This window comes from Chironomus tepperi, unplaced genomic scaffold (assembly GCF_022539635.2).
Source record: "Chironomus tepperi strain 1889 unplaced genomic scaffold, CSIRO-AGI_Ctep_v1 contig_172, whole genome shotgun sequence".
Taxonomy (NCBI): Eukaryota; Metazoa; Arthropoda; class Insecta; order Diptera; family Chironomidae; genus Chironomus; species Chironomus tepperi.
The window spans coordinates 846,138-869,059 of NW_027226294.1; the positions used below are offsets into that span (position 1 = coordinate 846,138).

At 30.9% G+C, this 22,922-nt stretch overlaps 1 protein-coding gene across 2 annotated transcripts; it reads left to right on the top strand.

Moving 5' to 3' along the window:
• The first annotated feature begins 186 nt into the window (after window positions 1–186).
• Window positions 187–22,223, top strand: sxc (O-linked N-acetylglucosamine (GlcNAc) transferase sxc). Of its 2 annotated transcripts, XM_070638322.1 has the most exons (10): window positions 187–391; window positions 876–1,086; window positions 1,447–1,592; window positions 1,651–1,688; window positions 1,758–1,826; window positions 4,607–4,803; window positions 19,052–20,292; window positions 20,522–21,199; window positions 21,269–21,449; window positions 21,527–22,223. In XM_070638322.1, exons 1-10 carry the CDS (start codon window positions 331–333, stop codon window positions 21,807–21,809), a joined length of 3,105 nt encoding a protein of 1,034 aa, XP_070494423.1. In that variant the 5' UTR covers window positions 187–330; the 3' UTR covers window positions 21,810–22,223. The 2 variants fall into 2 exon arrangements, with proteins under 2 accessions (XP_070494423.1, XP_070494424.1); XM_070638323.1 differs by lacking the exons at window positions 187–391; window positions 876–1,086; window positions 1,447–1,592; ... (1 more) ...; window positions 1,758–1,826; window positions 4,607–4,803 and adding an exon at window positions 11,139–12,323.
• The last annotated feature ends 699 nt before the right edge of the window (window positions 22,224–22,922 follow it).

The following is a 22,922-nucleotide window of genomic DNA, read 5'->3' on the forward strand; positions in this document are numbered from 1 at the left end:
CGCAAAAAGTTTTGCATGGAATTCTAATCCATAATCAAGTACAACCAAGTGAAGCTCGGCCTACCTGTAACTTTCTATGATACGGTGTGAATATATTATCATTAAGTTCCTACCCAATATCATCACTTTACCTACCTAACCATTTTTTTTTGAACACACTCCGAAAAACTTTTTGTTGAACTGACTCAAAAAAATTTTTTTTCTGAACATTGAAGATTTTCTTTTATTTTATTCATCGAAATTTGCTGTAATAAAGGATTTCTCACGTCCTTAAAATATATTTGTTGAGACCATAAGATATAGTGTAAAGTGAAAAAAGTGAAGTGAACAATGCAGGCACAAATTCAACATCAAAATTCCAATATGAAAATTGGACACGATATTCAAATAGGTAAGAAAAAAAAAATCAAGATCCAGTGCAGCACAAATATTAATAATAGTGATTTTCTGCTAAAAACAATAATAAAACAAAGTTATACGGTGAAATTAAGCCATTAAATGTGAATCTGTGAATTTTTGGAAGATTCCATAATTTTACAATGATTCTAAGGATTTAAGAATCATAAATGTATATAAATGGCATTAAAAGCAGGAAGTGAAAAGTGTAAAGAAATCCAAACTTAGTCTTTGTGAACAAAATTTTTTTTAATGTTTGAAAAATCAATAAATCTGTATACGCGATAGTGCCAAGCTTCTCTGTAAGTCACATAATTTTTTAATACACCAGATAAGGTCAAGGATTTTAAAAGAAATAATAAGAACAATAAGAGGAGCATAAACATGACGTTCAACTATTGATTTTTTAAAAACAAAAAAATTGTATATGCTTAGAGATTTTTGAGGATAATCTACAATTTTGATTTAATAATATTCAGGTTTACTGGAATTAGCTCATAAAGAATATCAGACAGCTGATTACGAGAATGCTGAGAGACATTGCATGCAATTATTAAGGCAAGAAGGTAACAACACCGGTGTGCTTCTATTATTGTCGTCAATCCACTTCCAATGCCGTCGCTTAGATAAATCAGCACACTTCTCAACAATGGCCATTAAACAAAATCCTTTGTTGGCAGAGGCTTATAGGTAAAGTATTATTTTGAATTGTATTTTTTGTTTCCCAGGTTTGCTAACGCTCACATTCACAACATTATAAAAATGATATAGTAACGAAAAGAAATGAATAACGGAGGAAAGAGAACGAGCTTGAATGTAATGTAAAGAGAATGTGCAAATTGGTGCAAAATATTTTTTTCTTCATTACCTTGAAATCTAAACGACTTCATAGAGTCTTATCAGTGTATATATAAATGTCAACAATTTAACTCATTTCAATTAGTCATTCATAGCTCGTGTGTAAATATCTTCGATGATTTAGATTTATTTAATACGGTTTAATACACTTCTTAGGTAGTATTGACTAATGAATGATTATTTTCGTTACAGTAATTTGGGGAACGTCTACAAAGAGCGCGGACAGTTACAAGAAGCATTGGAGAACTATCGTCACGCTGTTCGTCTTAAGCCAGATTTTATCGACGGATATATCAATTTGGCTGCTGCTTTGGTTGCATCACGAGATATGGAACAAGGTTTGCAATCACACTTTTTACGAAGGAAATATTTATTAATTGTGTATTCCTATTATAGCTGTACAAGCATATGTGACTGCCCTACAATATAATCCGGTAAGTAATAACGAACAATAGAAGTGAATCATAAAATTCTGATTATTTTATTTCGATTTATATTTGTAGGACTTGTATTGCGTACGAAGTGATTTGGGAAACTTATTGAAAGCACTTGGACGATTGGACGAAGCAAAGGTATGATTTGAGTGTCATCATCTCATTGTTATGCATCATGTGTGATACTTTAATTTGATGATTGATTTCCGTTGATAATCCCTCATTTCCATGGACTATATTTTGCAGCCGTCTCTGCGACCTTTGTAATATCATCTCCCAAACCATTATATGCTGCTTGTCTTTACCCATTGCGTACATATACAAGAACATGCTAGATAAATCCTCTACAAGTCTCTAGATAATGCGTAAAGCGTAGCCTAACTATAATCGTATTATATTGTTGTGCTTTCCCCTGTTGCTTTGCGTAGGGCATGTATAATCCACCCAGTGCAAAACTCTCACGTCCATTTATAGATCGATAATCTTTTAATGAGATTATCATTATAAATTGAAAACGACTTGAAAAGCTTTTTTGTGTATAAAAAGTTTTTGAAGATCTTCTTTTAAAGGCGGCTTCAAAATTAAACTAATTTGCTAAAAAGTCCATCCTCTCTGCTCAAATCTTGTCGTTCATCCGCATTCTCTACTTGTTGCATATCGTATGAATGAGAAACTTTTGAATGATTAATCAAAAAACAAATCCAAGTTCTATTGAGATATTTAGATAATATATATCCACACTACGAAATCTGATAAACCAAAATCTCGAATCAATTAATTTTCAGTGATAAAAGTTAATTAAAAATAAACTTGAATGAAAAAAAATCATCAAAATGTAATAATTGAGAAAGATTTAAAGTAGCTGAAAAAGTTTAAGGCAGATTTAGTCAAAGCTCATAAAAAAGTGCTTTGAAAGCCATGAAAAAAAAGATGATGAGAAAAGAATTGAAAGAGTTTTGGTTGATTAAGAAAAATGAAAATGTCCCAGAAACAAAGAGAGAAACAGCTTTACGATTAAACCTACAATAATTGAATAAAGTATTCCAAAGGATCATGATGATTAATGGCGTTTACAGGGCCAGGTAAAGTAAACTGTATTTGGTCGAAATTCCTATATTATCCAAATTCCTTTGTTCCTCGTTCCTATCATTACTTTTCCTTAATATAATTTATGGACCAAATACATGATATATCTATATTTTTTATGAATGTTCTTTAAGCTTAGTGATAATCTTTTTCATTCTTTAAAAAAAAACAACCTTGTAAAAAGATTTTTTTCTAAAGCTCATCGATGAATAAGCTGACAAAAAGGAAGTGAAAGAAGACATGAGCGAGAAAAGAATCATTTTACAACGATTCATCAACATGCACACCGAATGAATAATTGTGTGTGTCTGTTGAGGGTTCATTTTTTGTTTTCTTAGATATATTCATACCACCACCTTAAAGGCATTTGAGACTAGAGTCAAACATCGTGTATAGTCTCAGGCGCTCAATCGAGTTTCATTCTATATCTATATTTATTTATATTTGATTTCTCCATCTCTATCAACGTATTATATTAAGGATTGTCCGTGCCTAAGTGTATCATTATCGGATTTTTGTCAAGTGTCTGTTGATTTGTTTGATTGGCTGATAAGAAAGGATCGTTGAATGTAAATTAAATGAGTAATATGATATGGTGATAGAATGGATGCGTAGGGCGTAACTTAAACATGCATTTCATAAAGCGCGATCAAAGAGAAGAGCTTTTTCCATAGCGATGTCTTGCAACTCCCCCAAAAATCTCTTCTCTTAATCTTAATCCCTTCATCAAAAATCCACGACAGTACGGAAATTAATATTTTGTTCTTAATATTAATTTAATAAGTGCCTTAAATTGCGAAATTATGCCTTTTGTCTGATGTGGATACGTCCTCAGACACACGAAGCCTCTCCCCATGCTAAACTTAATTATGACAATCTCTGTTGTGCGTACAATGTATATAAATTACAACTCCCCCGACGGCCTCCCCCCAACTCTTGGTTTTATATCCCATGCGTAAATATTTTATTTTGCATTTTTTTTCTGTCTCAAAAAATTGAGACGAAAATTATACATCATAAAAGATATGCGTAATTTTAGGAGACTCATCCTGCTTTCATATTTAAAAAAGAGAGTTAATGACTGTATCATTCTATCGATTTAGCTTCTTATTGCAAAAATTATAGCTAGTGCCTTCTAATATATAAATGGAAAGGAATATGAAGTAATGAAATTTTAAAAGTTTTTTTGAAACAATTCGATGGAACGATAAAGTTATTAACCCTCTTTTGCAACGTCACCCATCACATAAAATTTTTATATCTAATGAAAAGTTATTCTTCAGCTTTTATATCTACACAAAAGGAACTCGTTAGAACATCTCTCTTATTTTATTTTGTTATATTTTATTTTTAATTTTATATTGAAACTCTCAACGAAAAAAAATGAATCAAAATTAAGATTGTCCAATGCACGCGATTATATACTTTATATTTTTATTTATTCTGGCTTTTGTTTGCAATTTGTAATTTTATTTGATTTTTCTTCTTATTGCTATTATTATTTCTTTATAGACAAAAGTTTTATATTTGTTTCAACACGATGCTAAATCAAATTTATTGTTTCAAATCAGTTCCTATTCTTTTCAAATTTACTTACTCATAATTTTATTGATATAATTTCTTGTTTTTTTCGTTTTGAGTCAATATATTGAGTATATAAAAATACAAAGTATAATGTAAAAAGATCCGAAATTGAAAAAATATAAGCAGCGGATTTTAAATCCCTGTTATCCCCATAAATAATCGTGTTGATTTCCTTGAATCCTTACTGATATACAATTCATTTGTTCTATTTCTCTTTATATTTTATTCTACAATTTAATAAAATATAGGCCTGCTATTTAAAAGCCATAGAAACGAGACCAGATTTTGCTGTCGCATGGAGCAATCTTGGATGCGTATTTAACGCCCAAGGCGAAATTTGGTTGGCAATTCATCATTTCGAGAAGGCCGTTGCATTAGATCCAAACTTTTTGGACGCCTACATCAATCTTGGAAATGTTCTGAAAGAGGCAAGGATTTTTGATCGGTGAGTACACATGTTTTATTTAACTAAATTACTCGTGAAAAAAACACAATTCATTTTGTAAGTCATTATGAGCCCACCTACTATCCGACCATAAATAAATGAATTAGAATGCAAAGTGAGACAGGAAAGTAAACGTAAAGCTACAATGTTCTGAGAAAATTTTAGCGATATTTTACGAGGCTTTTTATCAGTCCTTCTCAACATACGTTTTTCGAGGCTTTATATATTTGTCTCAATAAAAGGACGTCTTATATTAATTGAGAATCAGAGAGAAGCTTCAAGGTAAAGCAAATATTTAAACAATATGATGCCGCTGCATAAATACTTAAAAAAATGAGAAGCACTGCTCGTTACCATGAACTCATTAATAAATCATTTATAAAAAGCAAAATTTGCTTATTTTCTTCTTAAATAATTTGATTTATGGATGAAATTTTTTTTTTATGGATGAGATTTTTCATGTAAAATGCGAATGGTGAAGCGTGCACAGTGAAAATTGTATAACTTCTAACATATGATATAAATCACTTTTTGAAGATGCTGTATTTTGGTTTTTTAAATACATTTTCATCGTTTTCTTTCTCCATAATTTGTTTTCATGATATTTCGTATAAACACGATTTGTTGTGAGAGTAACTAACGCATTAAAGCAAAAGAAGTGGAAGTGGTTGGGGAGAACGAAAAGAGCAAAATGATGAGATGAAAACTTTTATGATGTCAGTTTTCTTCTAATTTAATAAAATAAATTGAAAGATGAAAAGGAAGTATAATGTAATTAATTTTTCCATTTAGATGTTGAGCAGAAAGTGCCTTCATAGATTCTATAGAGCAATAACAATAAAAGAAATAGCAAAAAAAACTTAAAAGTCCATGCTAGACGTTATAGAATGACAACAAGAATAGCATAATTTGAAAAAAGAGAATCGAGACGCTCTCACAGAAATGCTTTACGTTACCATGCCAACAATTTTCACGAAATTTTCCGAGCTCCTATAAAATCTATGACTGTATGTGTAAAAAATGAGATTTTTCATTCTCAACATTTTTTCTATTGCTCACACATTATCAGTAGTAACGTTAGGATCGAGCTTTCACAACGCACTTTTTTCGTTTCTCATTTTTTTCTATCCATCTTTCAAGTTGCTTCCCTATTTTTTAATAAGAAAAAAAAGGAAAGAAGAACGCCTTTTTGTGTAAAGAGAAAATAAGAACAGTAAAAAATAAAGTGGAAAGAAGAAGAATTGTAATAAAAAAAATCGGGAGTTTAGTGAAAAGTTTTGTGACAATTCATTATTTTTTTCTACGAAAGCATTGAATATAAATAGTGAACTGTGAATTTATATACTTTCTTCCTACGTCTTCAAATTAATATCTATCATGATAACATAATTATTCATCGTCATATCTATCCAAGTCCTTCATGAAGTTAAATCTCATAGATAAAAGTTTCGTTTAGGCATCATTCACGATACGATTTTTTTTGGAAGTTATCGATTTTTTTACTATTTTCATCAGTATGTACTTGCATATATATGTTTTAGACGTGGAAATCGTAAAATATAGAAAGAAATTTGTTGTGTATCGGAATATCATGAACCCCATCCTTATTCTTATGAATATATTGCTTACTTCATTTGAACAAGATGTGGTTTATGGCTCATGCCAGAATGTGTACGCACTGACTAAGAGCCTCTGAATGTGAAGGGTGTAAAATATTTAATTTAAGCATAAAATACACATATTTTTTGATACTATGCAAATGAAAACGCTCCCTTTCATGCTTTTATATAGAAGTCTAAGAAGAAAAATGTGTAAATTTAAAATGTTGCACTATACAGACGTCCCTAAGACTTTCCTTGCGACAGTTGTTTTATGAAAGAAATACAAAGAATAAGCTTATTATTACAGAAAAGGAAGAAATTACTGGGGAAGAGTGTCAGTTTGAAAATAAAAAGCTATAATGAAATTCTTGTTGCTTAAAAGTGTCAAGAGAGAATAAAAAAGGGAAGAAAAACGTTCGACTCAGCACGATAATGCAAAGAAAGCTAATTTTTATTTGCCAAAAATAGAATTTTCGTCGTTCGCTATTTCCCTTACTTTTTCTTCTTACCGTAATCTGCAGAAGCTTTTACATCTCATAAGATCGAAAAGAAAGAAGTAAGAAGTGTGTATAAAATTAAGGCAAATAAAGGAACAAATCGCACAATAAAGTTTATTGCACATAAAATGATTTTAATATTGACAAAGATGCTTGAAAAAGAAGACACAGAGAATAAGCATCGTATGACTGTCAAATTGAAGTATAATGATAACATAAGTAAGACTCTACTTCCGCAATCTTCTTTTACATATTCATTTGATATGTTCTTTTTTGTGACAATCACAAGCACACTTGCATACACGCTTTAACCTACTCCTCCTCTTTCATCCTTTACAAAAGCTCCGGATATTTTGTGTTCAACATTGTGTGAATTGAAGTGGAAGAAAGAATGTGAGACAAACATCCATGAAGTGTGTGATGTGTTTTAAAAATGATTTTTAAGGGTAATTCGCACACATTTTTTTCCTCAACCTGAACATATATTTGTCATTTCAAAACAGATACAGCTCCAAGTTCTTATTAAATATCCACTTCTGACTAAATTTGATTTTAAATCTCATCCTTTGTCAATGTCATTTGAGTAACTTCATAAAAAAATGAATATAATAAAGGACAAATCATACTGTAATAATATCTTATTTCCGTTTACATGATTGCTTTTAGTGTTGGGATTTAAATAGGCTGTCTACATATTTTAGAGCTTTAAAAATATATCCCAGTTGTAAACTCGTAAATTCAAGAGGCATTCGTTTGAAATTGTTTGTATTTTCTTTAACTGCAGACTAGACTGGGTTAAAAGAGAAATGAAAGTATGATAAATATTTGAACAGCTTAAAGGAAATCTCGATTTCACGAGAAAGCATAGAAACCATAAAAATAAGAATAATTATGGATAAGATAGAAACGAAGAAGATCCAGTAAGATATGTACCGTATCTAAAGGTCTTAAGTAATAAATTAGGAGTTTGAATTCATGGTGGGAATAGAGAAATTGAGTCTAGATATAGGCAGAGAGCAAACATATTTTCTCGTTGAATAGACCAGGATTAGAAAGCTTTTTGGTCTCATTAAATGGAAACTACCAATAAATATCTGTTCTCATTTCTCTTCTTAAACTTTATCTAGCCGTTCTTGTTCATTTAGCATTTTGGCAAACTGCAAAAGGAAAAAAAAAAATGACAAGGATAGAGATAATAATGTTTATGTGTATCTGTTCCATTTTTTATTGTAATAAAAAAAAACATTGTTTATCATCCGGCGGCATGTTTCTGTATCTTCTCATTTAGATAGTATTGATGCTTTAATCGATACAAAATAAAGATGGCTAGAAAGAAGGACTTCTATAGCTGAAACGGGCTAAAACGAAAAATCAATATCTAACTGCTTAATTTGCAAAATAAATTCACTCAGAAAGTGCCGATTGGAAAGGAATAAAATTCAAATAGGATTTAGGAAATTTCTTTTCGCTGCTTATCTGCCAAATTTTATTCCTATTTTACTTTTCTTTCCAACACCATAAAGCGATTCTGTATCATTTTTATCTATAAGTATGGTTAAGATATTGATCCGATAATGTTTAGTGCTTTCACTTTTATGATACATACATACATATGAAGTGATAGAAGTGGAAAAGTGATAGAGAAACCATTGTGTAGACATGAAAGGGTGACGAATAGAACGAGACAAAGAAGATAGAAAGAGAAGAATATTTTATTGCTTTTACGACAGTAAATTTATGGGGAGAACAGCTGAACATAGAACAATTTGCAGTTATGTGAAATGCGAGTGGACACTAAAAGATCTATGCCATATTGATATAAAAGAAATGATGAACAGTACTCTTCAAAATTGATTTGATGATAAAATGTCCCTTCAATTTACTGCAAATAACTTCCTCGTGAAGACCATTAAAAATTTAGTTAAATTGAAAGGACTTTTTATTCCTTTTTGTTAGAAAGCTTCTTGCAGTCATTTTCGTGGAACGTGCGAAGAAGAGAAAAGTAATCTTAAAATCTATTCTTGAATGACGTCATTAGAACTTTATTCCTTTCGTTCCTGCCTAAGAAATATATTTTCCTCCCCTGTACCTTTTGAGTTAGAATATCTAGATTGAAGTGTAGTGACAATGGAATTTAATTAAGTCACTTTTGTTAGTGTAATACTTTAAAGAACAAAAGAAGGCACTCGAGAAAAAAAGGCACTAAAAAATGTTAAAAGAGCGGTCCGAATTTAAAAGGATAATCTTGGGAAAATATCAGCATTCACAAACTTTATTTCTTTCTGTTGAAGCTTTTTAAAGCTATAAGGAGTGGTGATATGTAAAGCGTATTCTAAATGTTTTTTTATCCACCCAAAATTTGCTCACTCGTGAATTTTTCCATTGTCCTTTTTGTGCTCGATCAAATATCCTCCTACCACACATTTAATGACATAATTACGATTATGAACTCAACAAATGAAACAATTGTAAGAAATATAGAAAATTGTTTCTGTGAGACAAGCGAAATCTCTTGAGGGATTTTCATATTTTTCATGCTTTTATTATAATTTGGTGTATGATGTACAGATTTGGGCGTAAAAAAGTTGAGGAAATGATGATAATTGGAAGATGGTAAAAAAGTTTTTGCAAAGAAAAAAAAAAAAGCCAAAAAAAGTTAGAAAAGCACAATCTACTCAACATCACTTCATGATAATTTATATGCCAATTTATCAAATGCCAAAAACGAACGTATACATGCTACAGAATAATAATGGCATAAAGAAACCAAAAAGTTGATGAAAATTTTCTCATTTTGTGTGAAGAAATTTTACTTTTTTTTTGAATAGCTTAAAGGTGGTTAGGAAAGATATGTATTTTTATGATTGCAATGCTTTTCTTATAGGAAATTTTCATTTTATGGATGAAAAATATTCTTGAGGGCTTTCTGTAAGCCATATAGGAAAATAAATATAGATTATCATAGATAAAAAAATAAGAAAAGATGTTTGAGGGTATGTCAGATCAAAATGCGTGTTGATAGCGAGAAGAATACTTGAATATTGTTTTGTTAATGCTTCCTTAGTATCGACTGCCAAAATGTCTGATACACAATAAAGAGTAATGAAAAAGTTTCCCTCAAGTATTTTTTCAGCTTCTCTAAGAATTTATGTTTTTTATTTCGTAGAGAAATCCTGTCTTGAGAAAAAATGTTTTATGGGGTTTGGGGGTCGTTTAGACACGATGTCTATCATTAATCTTATGAGTGCAAGCATTAAAAGTCTTCAAATTCTATGGAGAATATTTGTACTGTTTTTAAGGTTTAACGATTAGTCTCAACATGAGAAAGGATCCGAATTTAAAGGTTGACGTTATTTATGAACGACATTTTGGCCATAAAAAGGAATCATTGGGAAAAAAATTTACGTGAAACGGTTCATGAGTAAAAAACATACGAAGTTGATAGTTGAGAACGTTTTCAACCTAATTTGCTTTTTTTGCTCCTCTGCTATTTGATGATAAGGAAAGCGGAGAAGAGTTTTTAGCGCTTTTTAAAAAGTTATTTTAATTAAGATGAAAATTTCAACAACCACATTATCTAAAATTTATAACGCTATTCAATCGTATATCTTTCTCTCCTTATTTGATGCTTATTCATTTGAATAACAAAACGAAAATCTTATTTCAACAAATTTGCTAATAAAATGAAGCAAAATTGTGTATGTAATTAATTAATTATTCAGATTCAAAGGAAAGAGGAAAGATTTAGGGAGATGACTCTTGTTCATTCATATGTGAAGTGCATTTCTTAAGAAAATAAACACAAAAATGTGACGTTCGATACACAAAGTGCTTGTGAAATTTCACAGAAGAGATTCTTTTCAATATGTGCATCATTCAGCGAACGGATACACAATAAATAAGCTCTAAATTTAAATCATCATCTCTCATTTTTCTGTTTATTTATTTTTCTCTCATAGAAGAAAATGTGCATGAAAAGCAGAAAATTTTTGATGCTTAATAAATTGCCATTGAATGTCATGAATCCATGAGAATTTTAATATCGACTCAACAATGTGTTTTAATATATTCGTGCATGTCTGAAAGGAACAAAAAAATAATTCAGAATATAGATCAACAGGAAAATTATTTTTATACTTGTGAATTAAATTCCGTTGTTTATAACTCAGCATAAATGTTATATGGCAAGTCCAAGTCCATAAAGTAAACAACTTGATGTATGAATGTATTATTAATTATTAAAAGTCATACAATCTCTTTATGCTTTGGAGTGAGTAATGGAAATTGAAATGAATATGATCAATGCTATCAAATAATTAACCCATCACATTAGTAGAATGCTTGAAATTCTATCCGATAATAAAGTGTTGTTGCAATGAGAGTGAAAATATTTGTTGAGCTAACAGTATTCCTTAACCCGGAAAGCAAAGGAGAAAATAAACAAGAAGTGTTCAAATTGGTGTCATTAATAGGCAACAAAGAGAACCTTATCAACTAAGATACATTTTCATTTATTAAGATAAAGCCAACAAAAACGAAAGTGATAGACTTGTGCATGTAAAGTAGGGGTGGAGAAGAAAGCAACGTGCGAACAAAAAAAAATCCATATTCGTCATATAAAAGTGTCGTAAATGTGCAATCCGTGGTTGTGTTGTTAAACGTCCAACTCTACCCTACCTTACATTACATTTAATGAAAAGGATTGTTGATGTTAATAATTGTTGTTGCGCTGTTACTGATATAAAATGACAGTATATAAAAATGTTATTTTTATGTCTCATTCGTGTTTTATATGCAAATGTACAAACAAAAATGCCATTGTGAAGTCACAACAATTTTTATATATTTAATGTGATGTGATGTGACGGAATTAAAGTAACAATAAGAAAACATGCAGTAAAAAGAAGCTTTTTCCTTCTATTCTTCAATTTTATAAGCTTCTTGTGATGGCAAGGCTGAATCAAATTAAAAAATTCCATTTCTCTACGATTTACATTCAAATTATGGCATGTCAATGTTGAACCAACAAAACAACCAAAAATACAAAAAAGCTTTTTTATAAAAGAAGCTTGTAAATACTTAGTGGCTAAGCGATAAAATTCCCTACTTTTTCTACTGTAACGTCAATAATAAAAAAATTCTTGGGTAACCGGATAATAATATAAGTAATAAAAAAAAGTGAAACAAGTGCGTGCATAGCATAGACAATAAACAGAAACCCGTAAAAAATGGATTATCAATGCATTGTCATTTACTCAATCGTTCGTATAGCACCGATATATCCACCAACATCATCATCATCGAATTCAAATTCGGCATCTACATCATCATCATCTACATGCGTTAACAAACGTGACCCAACGACCAAATCAACTTCAAGTAATTCAGGATGCTTGAATTGGATTAAACTTCAAATAAAAAGGTACATTGGGCATTCGATTTTCATCATCATATTAAGTTCTTTTTTTTAATTCTCCTATTGTGGTTGAAGTAAAGAAATAATTTCTTATCAAAACGTACCTTAATATGGTATTTATGTTCTTAAGAAAGAAATATTGGATATAAATTTCTCGAACACACATTCGTCGTAAAAGTCACTTTCAATTTTACAACATTAAAAATGTTTTTTGTCCCATTTCTCTCTCCTGAATGTAATCCTTTTGCCTTTTCAATGAACATGACAGACTTTTATTCTGTAAAATATTATGTTGAAAACAGCTATTGTTACAAATATACCTTTTGGGAATTATTCTTGTGCTTTTCCGCTTTTTATGTATTCTATACAAAAGTTCAATTGATTAACCTCTAAACACAAAACGAGGAGACATTCTTGTTTGACAACATAAAAATTCTTACGGGTAATTGGTTGAAATGACGTAGAAAAGTAATTAATTTTCGTTAGAAGAACGGAATTGCTTTTTGTTTTGGATACAACTGAGAAATGTTAATTCGGTAAAATCTGTAGAAAAGTTTTCCTTTTTTTATTGATCTGAAGTTGAGAATGGAAACATTTGTAGCTATAGGAAATGGAATTTGTGACATTCTTTCATTTAGCGACCTCGTTTTTGCTACCTTGGCATTGCCTGATATGCTTGAAACCTTTCGGGGATTTTAATTAAGCCATAATCTATATAAAGCCTTGTAAAATACAGGAAAAAATAAACAAAATTTAATAGACTGAATTGGATTTGAGAATTGCGGATTGTAGATTAGGTGCTGATAATATCACGGAATTATTTTTCTGGCGCTTTGCTATGCGGCTCTATTTGTATCCTTTCTACATTAAGCTGGTATTTCTTTGTCTTTATAGGCAATTTTATTATTTTCTGTTACTTATATTAAGTCCCTTTGGTTACTTACCCTTCAAAACTAATAAACTTTTATTGCTATTCCGAAACGTGAACAAATAAGTATTATCAACAACAGCAGTATAACTGCCATACCGCAAGAAATCTATTGTTGAGATCTGTTTCCATTGTACCATCATATTGTTTACAACTCACGAATTGAGGAAATAAATAGGAAAAAGCGAGGAGATGATGTCAGTTTATTTGCTATTCCTTTTTTTACATTTTGTCATATATCCATCTTTCCATTTATCTTCCATTTTTATCCTCTTAAAAGTATTTGTCTATTCCGTCCTAAAACAAAAAACGTCGGCAACAACAAAAAAACAGAATGATAAAAAGAAAATCGGATGAGAAATGGAAATAAAAACTAAAAGGATGCTCCACACATAAAAATGACAATTGTCTGTTAATGTAACGCACATGCGTGTATATAAATAAAGGCAATGTGTTATGTATTTTGGATAATTTTATAGTGGAAATGAGTGCAGAATGTGGAGATAAAATCACTTAATGAATAATGTGAATCACGATCGAAAATGAAGCTTTTACGGTCGATTAAAGCTATTGTCATTACGTAAATGAAATAAAAGGGAATCTTTTATTTTCTATTCTATTTTTAAATTGAATTTGACGACACTGACTGTAATGTGAATGAAAAGGAAGCCTTAAAGCTAATTTCTTTAATGTAATAATAAGAAAAATAGAATTGATTGTTCGTTCTATATTTAGATGAGTAAGCGCGAGGACAATAGAAATTAAAATTTATTCCATTCAGTAAATAGCATAATTTCTTCTTAAATAAAGTTTCTTTTGATGTTGCTCATTTAGTGCCTTCAAGCATAACATTTTCTCCTTTCTCAAACCAATATTTATTGGCACAAAACTTATCCTAGCAAAGTCTAGTTCACTAAATTCAACTGAATTGAGGGCGATTAAATAGGTTTACGCTTTTCATGCTTCAATTCAATCTCTTTCGCTTATATATTTTATTACATCTAAAATATATAGCGTAACATTCCATAATAAGACCTTTTCTTTCATGCGACGAATAGCATCACTTGACGTGGAAATTATTGTGGAGTAAACTTTTTCTCTTCATTTTCTCCTCTATTTGTTGCCTTTTATTTTTTATGCTGAAAACGCTTCTAAAAGATATATTTCAAGGAACCGAATTTCTAGCTTCGCACACAAAGGAACTAGAGAGATTTCATTTTTATCCTGACTAAGCAGAATATTCATTTTAATTTAGTTCATAGAACAGGAACTCTGTTAAAGAAAGGAAGTTATTTGCTGAAATTCATATCTGTTTTCCACAAGCTATAGACGAAAATGTATAGGAACGTGTCTGAATGAAAAGAGAGATGAATGAATTTAATGTTGCAAATCATAACGAGAATTAACAGCTCAAACAATTCGACGATTTTTTTAAAATCATAAGCTGTCATCATGTACAGAAACGTTCTGTTGACAAAATTGGAAATATAGCCAATTTTATTCGTTTAATAATGATCATTTTCCATATTTAAATAAGAAGAAATTCGAATAATCCGCTGTATCGCAATTCAATTCATGAAATATTTTATCATAAAAATCTAGTCAATATGAAGTGAGGGATTTTAATACGCATGAAATGATATGAAAAATTATGGCAATAAATTTTCAAATTGATTTATTGGATTTAATATAATCTGAGAATATACATAGAGTTACAGAATCGACATATTTGCTCGTGTCTCACACACGAAAGTCAATTCAAATTATTTACATAAGTGTTGATTTATGTTGATTTTTACAAATGGGGTCTCTGTTCCTTATAAATGTTTCAAAAATTGTTATCCTTACCTCTTTTTTATTAGGAAAATAAATAAGTGACAAAATATCTTTTCCCAAAATTTTGTCCTTTTTGAGCATTTGATGCTCTAGACACCCACAAGTTGACGACCCTAAATATAACTTTAAAGGCATGATTTCTCAACCCACATTAAATGTGACGAAATTTAGTTTTGAAATTAATCTCGCAACATTTCGTTTGTCGCTAGCGCTTCCAATTAGTTTTGACAATTTTTTTCATGTAAGAGCATTTCCCGCTACATTTAAGTTTTATTATTGAGCATTTATATTTTCGTCTGAACATTTTACACTTTTAATAAGTAATATAGCATTTTGTGTGAGCCAGATGCTTACATGTTCCGAAGGAAGGAAAATTGGAGAAAGAAATGAAAATGTATCTGTGTCATCTTATATTTTCTCAACTCCTAATGAACGTACAATGTTGTTGCCTAATGATGTCGAAAGAATTATGACAGTTAAATGTATAAATAACTACGTTTGTGCTCCTACAGCCGACGAACCTGGAAATTGGATATTTTTTCTACATTGAAATCAGAAACAGTTTTTAATCAGTTTAACATATTGACCCTTTTTAAAGTACAAGCTAATGAGATTAAGTTACTACGAGCTATATTTTTGCATTGATTTTGTGGATGTTTATACTTCCCATAAAGTAACATTTTTTCAATACTCAGCAATTTACTTTCGCATCGCGTGATACAATTTAAATCTCACCAATAAATTTTTCCAGACCTACGAATTTTGTTTACATCTCCACATTAATTGCTCGATGAAAGTACGAAGGCTAGATTTAAAAACAACGCATTGATTGAATATTTGAAAGAGGGAGTTTACAAGGGGATGTAACTCATGAATTAATAATGATATTCATATTTGTTGGGGTGTAAGATCTGTTGCTTGATAAGTCTATCAAATATATAACATTTGTAAATAGTCTTGACCCACATACAGTTAAATTGAAGGCCAAATTATTGATCGATTTAATACGTTCTTTACACATGGGAAAATGGCACTTCAAAGTTCCTAATCTTCAATGATCAAATGAAATTTTATTGGGAAATGAGTTTGTATTTTTCGAGAAATTCATATGTGTGCGAGAGTGAGAAAGAGAGAGACATAATAAACAAAAATACAGCGAGAAGAATTTTCCACATCTAAAAACAATTTTCATTGAATTCTCTAAAGTTTTACATCAGATCTTTCACCAGAGTATACGAAATTTTTGTAATAAATTTTAATTTGGGAAGTAAACGAAACAAAAACTTCCATTTCATGGAACATTATCATGAAAATTATAATTTGTGAAAATGTCGAGATGAAAAGGAAAAGTTTAATTATTAAAGTATGGCATGTAGGAACATGAGAAATATAAGAAGTTTCTGAAAGAAAGCCCTAAGTTTTATGAGATAGTGATGAAAAACAATAAACATCAAATTAAATTTCTCATGACGAATAAATTTCCAGTAGCAATTTTGTTTACATTTTCCTCTCAATTTCGCATTTTCTCATCTTCATTAAAGATTCTTTTCAGCTTTTGTTGAAATTTTAATTTTATTTTTTTGAAAAGAAAAAGAAACTCAAACAAAATTTTTTGTGGGAAATTGAAAGAGATTCTTTTCAATGAACTTGAAATAACATAGAGAAATAGAATTGGGACTTTTCTAATATTCCAAATTGGTGTCGATTGCAAAACTTGAAATATATACCCTAGGTCTGCGTCATTGACAGAAATTCCATGAGAAAGTTTTAATAAATTAAAAAGTTTGTGCGCCAGGTGAGAGCTTCGGGCATGATAAATCGGGTTAGAACGGCCATAACTTTTAGAACATTTACCGTAGCAAATTAAACTATGCACTGCAACATACTCAGCATGATCAACGAAAACATTCCACAAAAATGACCTGATTTTAGGAAATTTATAATTCAGACTAAGTTCCAAATTAATTGCATATATCCCGTTCGCATATTTCCATGACACTCATTCAAAACGTTCAAATCCCAAAAACTCCTCCGATTACAATTTATTTCAGTTGAATAAGCTCTAAATGATAATTGAATTGAAGAATTTATTTTCTTCGTAATCTCTTTCGCTTATTTTATAACATTTCAATAATCAATTTTCAATAAAAAAACAAGAATGAAGGAAGCGAAAATAGACGAGAATGTAATTGAATTACTTTTGAATTATCATTGTAATTTATGTTATTTTCGTTCATCATTCCCGAACAATGTATTAGATAAGACACTGCTACTTACGTCGCCATATTAACGGCATGACGCAAAGTTACTCTAACGTCAACGTGACGACTGATTTCAATTTATTTTTACGGCAAAAACTGCGGCAACTGCATCGTGTCGCTCGGGATTGTAGCTTATTTCATTGCATATTTCTCGTGATACGAATAATAATGAGTAGGTAATACTACTGAATATTTAAATTCTCTGTTCTGTTTACTATTAATGTGCTTCAAGCAGCGTTTTAAAATGTTGTAGGTATGCTTTCCTAAACATTTAATTTGCAAAATTTTCATTAAAACTTCTTTTCCGAAATTAAATCAAAACTCACAACAAAATGAAATGGGAGTCTACCTAAATCTAATGAAATGAAGGCATTAAAAGGTCGAATATGTTTAAATGCTTTTATTCCGAAATACAAGACCCTCTTTTAATTGCATGTATCAGTGCTTTCCAAACTTTTTGGTTCATAGGCACCATTGCCACAAAATTTAAAATGATTTTTTATTTGTTTCTCTGCGGTTTTGTCATCCAACCAAGCTTCACATCCTCTGACATCCTTGCATTCTATGTCATATGACATTTTTGGTAAAAGAATGTCAGTTTTAAAGCATTTTTTGCTCTGCAAAAAACACGTTCAAAAAACCACAGAGAACACTAGTGCACCGTAGGAATAAAGTTTGTAGACACTGACTCAATGAAATGAAATGTTTCAGCATAATTATTCAATCAAAAAGTTTTTCATTCTTGTTTGACGGTAGCAAAAAATTTATATTGAGCATTTTTGTCTAGTTTTGCTTAATGTGGAAATAAAAACTTTTTCTTTTCACGAAAGCAGCACCTATGACATTTTTTTCTCTTGTCATAAAATACAGACTCGAATGTTAATTGAATGAGAAAAAAAAATCTGAATAACAAGAAGTTCTACATTTATATCCTGCTCAATGTTTTCCTTTATTTAATTCTCACGTTTTTCACCTAATTAAAAGTTTGCAGGATTTTTTGTACTAAGCAGCAAACAGATTCTCATTAAATAGAAAGCACAGCACAGTGTGCTGTTAATATAATGTTTTACAATTATTTATGCAGTATGCCATAAAATAGTGCGATGGTATTTTGTGCTCTCTGTCTCCGAATAAGAATAAATCAAATCTCAACTTTAGTACTTACGCCGGGTAGCTTGTAAAAACTTTTTGTTTTTTTTTTCTCGACCATTAAACCTGATATAGAGTTAGTAATGTTCTCTTATAGTTCACATCCTTTCATGAATGTACATGGTTCAGATACAAAAGGGTGTAGAGAATAAAGTTGTATGAAGATAATAAAAGTATATGAAAAGTGAATTAAGAAAATTGTGCTGAAGAGTTGTTCGTAAATCATGTAATGCTTAACTCCTTTAGTAGCACTTTTCATTAGACTTCATACACATTGTTCATGTACATTCTGAACGATCCCTTTTGAAGAAGGATGCTGAGTGCACGAGTCAAGAGAGTTAATTTAATTTACCTCAATTAGCTATGTTAAGCATTATAAATACTGTGACTTTTTACTTGCCTGTTTACTGTGCCACAAGTTGGCATTCTTAACAATTAATTATAAATGAATTGTGTTAATGAAAACAAAAGTTAAGCATGTAATGAATATATGCGTCACCGAGTACATTAATCTATTCTATCTTATTCATTTGTTTCTTCTATTCTTTTTATCATTATAGAGCTGTGGCCGCATATTTAAGAGCATTAAATCTCTCACCTAATAATGCTGTTGTGCATGGAAATTTGGCATGTGTTTACTATGAACAAGGTCTAATTGACTTAGCAATCGATACATATAGAAGGGCTATTGATTTACAGCCTAATTTCCCCGATGCGTACTGTAATCTTGCAAATGCCTACAAAGAGAAAGGACAAGTTCAAGATGCTGAAGATTGTTACAACACTGCATTGCGTTTATGTCCAAATCATGCAGATTCTCTCAATAATTTGGCCAATATCAAACGTGAACAAGGTTTCATTGAGGAAGCGACTCGTCTATATCTTAAAGCATTGGAAGTTTTCCCCGAATTTGCTGCTGCACATAGTAATTTAGCATCAGTTTTGCAGCAACAAGGTAAATTGAATGAGGCACTCATGCACTACAAAGAGGCCATAAGAATTCAACCAACATTTGCCGACGCATATTCAAATATGGGAAACACATTGAAGGAAATGCAAGATGTGACAGGAGCAATGCACTGTTATACACGAGCTATTCAGATCAATCCAGCATTTGCAGATGCCCACAGTAATTTGGCAAGTATTCATAAAGATTCTGGAAATATTCCGGAAGCTATTTCATCATATCGTACAGCACTAAAATTGAAACCAGATTTTCCCGACGCATACTGTAACCTTGCTCATTGTTTACAAATTGTTTGTGATTGGAGCGACTATGATGCACGTATGAAGAAGCTCGTAAATATTGTCGCTGAACAACTAGAGAAGAATCGCTTGCCATCAGTACATCCACATCATTCCATGTTATATCCATTATCACATGATTTCCGTAAAGCTATTGCTGCACGACATGCCAATTTATGCTTGGAGAAAATTCATGTGCTACATAAGCCTCCATTTAAATTTCCTCGCGTACTTGAAGGACGACTTCGTATTGGATACGTCAGCAGCGATTTTGGAAATCATCCAACATCACATCTAATGCAGTCAATTCCTGGCTTACACGATTTAAAGAATGTAGAAATTTTCTGTTATGCACTTAGTGTTGATGACGGTACAACATTCAGAAGTAAAATTGCAAAGGAAACGGAGCATTTTGTTGATCTCTCACAATTGCCATGTAACGGAAAAGCAGCAGATCGCATTTATTCTGACGGAATTCATATTTTAGTCAATATGAATGGATATACAAAAGGAGCGAGAAATGAAATATTTGCATTACGTCCAGCACCAGTTCAAGGTACGATAAGATATTCATATTTACTCAATTATTCATTTTATGCATCAGAGATTATCATATGCAGATATATGGGATTATTCACAAATGACGCTTCTCACGAAGTTTTTTAAGATAAATATTTTTTTCAATTCGTGACAGATTATTCTTAAATGTTTGGCGTCATAAGTGAATGACCCCGATTATAGCGGAAAAAACAAAATAAAATTAAATAAATTATTTTTATTTACAGTTATGTGGCTCGGCTATCCAGGCACAAGCGGTGCTCCATTTATGGATTATATTGTCACAGATGCGGTAACATCACCATTGGAATTGGCACAGCAATACAGTGAAAAACTTGCATATATGCCAAATACTTTCTTTATTGGAGACCACAAACAAATGTTTCCCCATTTAAAGGAACGTTTAATTTTAAGTGATAAATCATCTGGTGCGGCAATTGCTGATAATGTGGCAGTCATTAATGCCACAGATTTATCACCATTGGAACAACGTCACGATGTTAAAACTGTAAGAGAAGTAATTCGCGCAAATGCCCCAGTTGAAATTCAAATGAAAGTCGCAGAACTTCCAACAACAACGCTAATTGATAATATGGTACAATCGGGATTACTTCAGACATCACTAAATGGTGTTGTCGTTCAAAATGGTTTACAAGCAAATGCCAACAATAAAGCAGCAACTGGTGAAGAAGTTCCAAGGACAATTGTTGTGACAACTCGTGGACAATATGGATTACCTGATGATGCTATCGTTTACTGCAATTTCAATCAATTGTATAAAATTGATCCACAATGTTTGCATTCATGGGTGAATATATTGAAAGCAGTACCAAATTCCATTTTATGGCTTCTTCGATTCCCCGCTGTCGGTGAGCCAAATATACTTCAGACAGCTCAAAATCTTGGTAAGTAGTATGAGGGAAAATTGTCAATCACTGAAAGCTCTTTAACATCAATTGATATTAATTTGATAGGTCTCCAGCCAGGACGAATTATATTCTCTAATGTCGCTGCAAAAGAAGAACATGTACGTCGAGGTCAATTAGCTGATGTTTGCTTGGATACACCACTTTGCAATGGACACACAACATCAATGGACGTTTTATGGACTGGAACTCCAGTTGTAACATTGCCACAAGAAACTTTGGCATCAAGGTATAATAATTTTTTAATGACATTTTTAAACAAACTCATCAACATTACTGTTTACTTACTTTAATTGGTAAATATAGGGTTGCTGCATCACAATTAACAGCTTTAGGATGTCCAGAATTGATCGCAAGAAATCGCCAAGAATATCAAGACATTGCAATCCGTCTCGGAACCGATCGTGAGTTTTTGAAAGCAATTCGTGCAAAAGTATGGACGGCGCGTGTTGATAGTCCACTTTTTGACTGCAAACAGTACGTACAAGGTCTTGAAAAGATTTATAGAAAAATGTGGAAGAGATTTGAAGCAGGTCTTGAGCCTGATCACTTAGCAGCAAATGAAAATGGCATGGTGACGAAAGTTTAAAAAAAAAGTGAAAATTTTATTTTTTTAATAGTGATTAAGTTATTAATTTAGTTTTAAGGACATTCTTATTTAGTCAATTTATGGTTTCACAAATACAAAATTACTAACATTAGGTTATGAATGTTGTACATTATGTCATGAATGATAAGTTCAATAATTTTTATCTCAGACAGGACAAAGAATAATGAATTTTACAAAAACAAAACCTTAATTCACTTCCATCATTTGTATTTATGTGGAAGTTTTAAAAGCTTTTAATTACATTGTGCATCTATGAATGCTTGGATTGATTAATAAGTGATATTTTTGTAATGATTTTCTTGATCATATGATATACAGGTTTTTGAAATATGAAACCCAAGAAACTTTTGTCTTCTCAAAAATAAAACAAAAAAAAGTCTTTACGATACTTAAGATTCTCTTGTATTTTTACTTTAGACTTGAATCTAGCTGATTGTTTCTTTAGACAGTTAAACGCTTAAGCACTCTTTCTTCATTATTTTCAACAACTTTTGATTATCTTATTTCTTTGAGGCTTTTTCAACTTTTTATTTCATTTTTTATTATTAATTAAGTACGATGCTCGATAAATCAAGATGATGAAGAAGAAAAGCTAATTAAATGATATAAATGTTTATAAAAATTATGTAAAGGAACAAAAAAAAATCAATATTCACAAACAATACGAAAAGTTAATGTAATTATTATTTTCTAGGTGTAGCCTGCCTGCCTATAAACTTTTGTTTACACTCCTTTCTACCTTTTTTTCCTCTTCTATTTTTAATTCTTGTATGTTTTTTCGTCAATGATATTTCGACAAAGCATACATATTAGTTTGATGAAATAAAAATTGAAATGATTGATGAATGATAAGAAAATTCTATGGCTTTATTGTTATTTCCTTTGTTAAATCTTTCAGAATGTCGTTTAACTCTTTGTATTAAAGCTTGTATGTAGGAGGTTATCATTAAATATTCAATAGAAATGTATTTCAATTGATTGATCTAAATTAGCCCTTTATGTGACAAAAACATAGTCAGTGAGCTATGATGCAGAATAGAAGGAATAAGATTCCTATTCCTTTGAGATGAAATTCTATTAAATCATCAATCA

Coding starts and splice junctions, on each gene's coding strand:
- sxc (XM_070638322.1), top strand. CDS start 331: ATGCAGGCACAAATTCAACATCAAAATTCCAATATGAAAATTGGACAC. Junction 1,087..1,446: donor TTGTTGGCAGAGGCTTATAG/GTAAAGTATTAT, acceptor TTTTCGTTACAG/TAATTTGGGGAACGTCTACA. Junction 1,827..4,606: donor GACGATTGGACGAAGCAAAG/GTATGATTTGAG, acceptor AATAAAATATAG/GCCTGCTATTTAAAAGCCAT.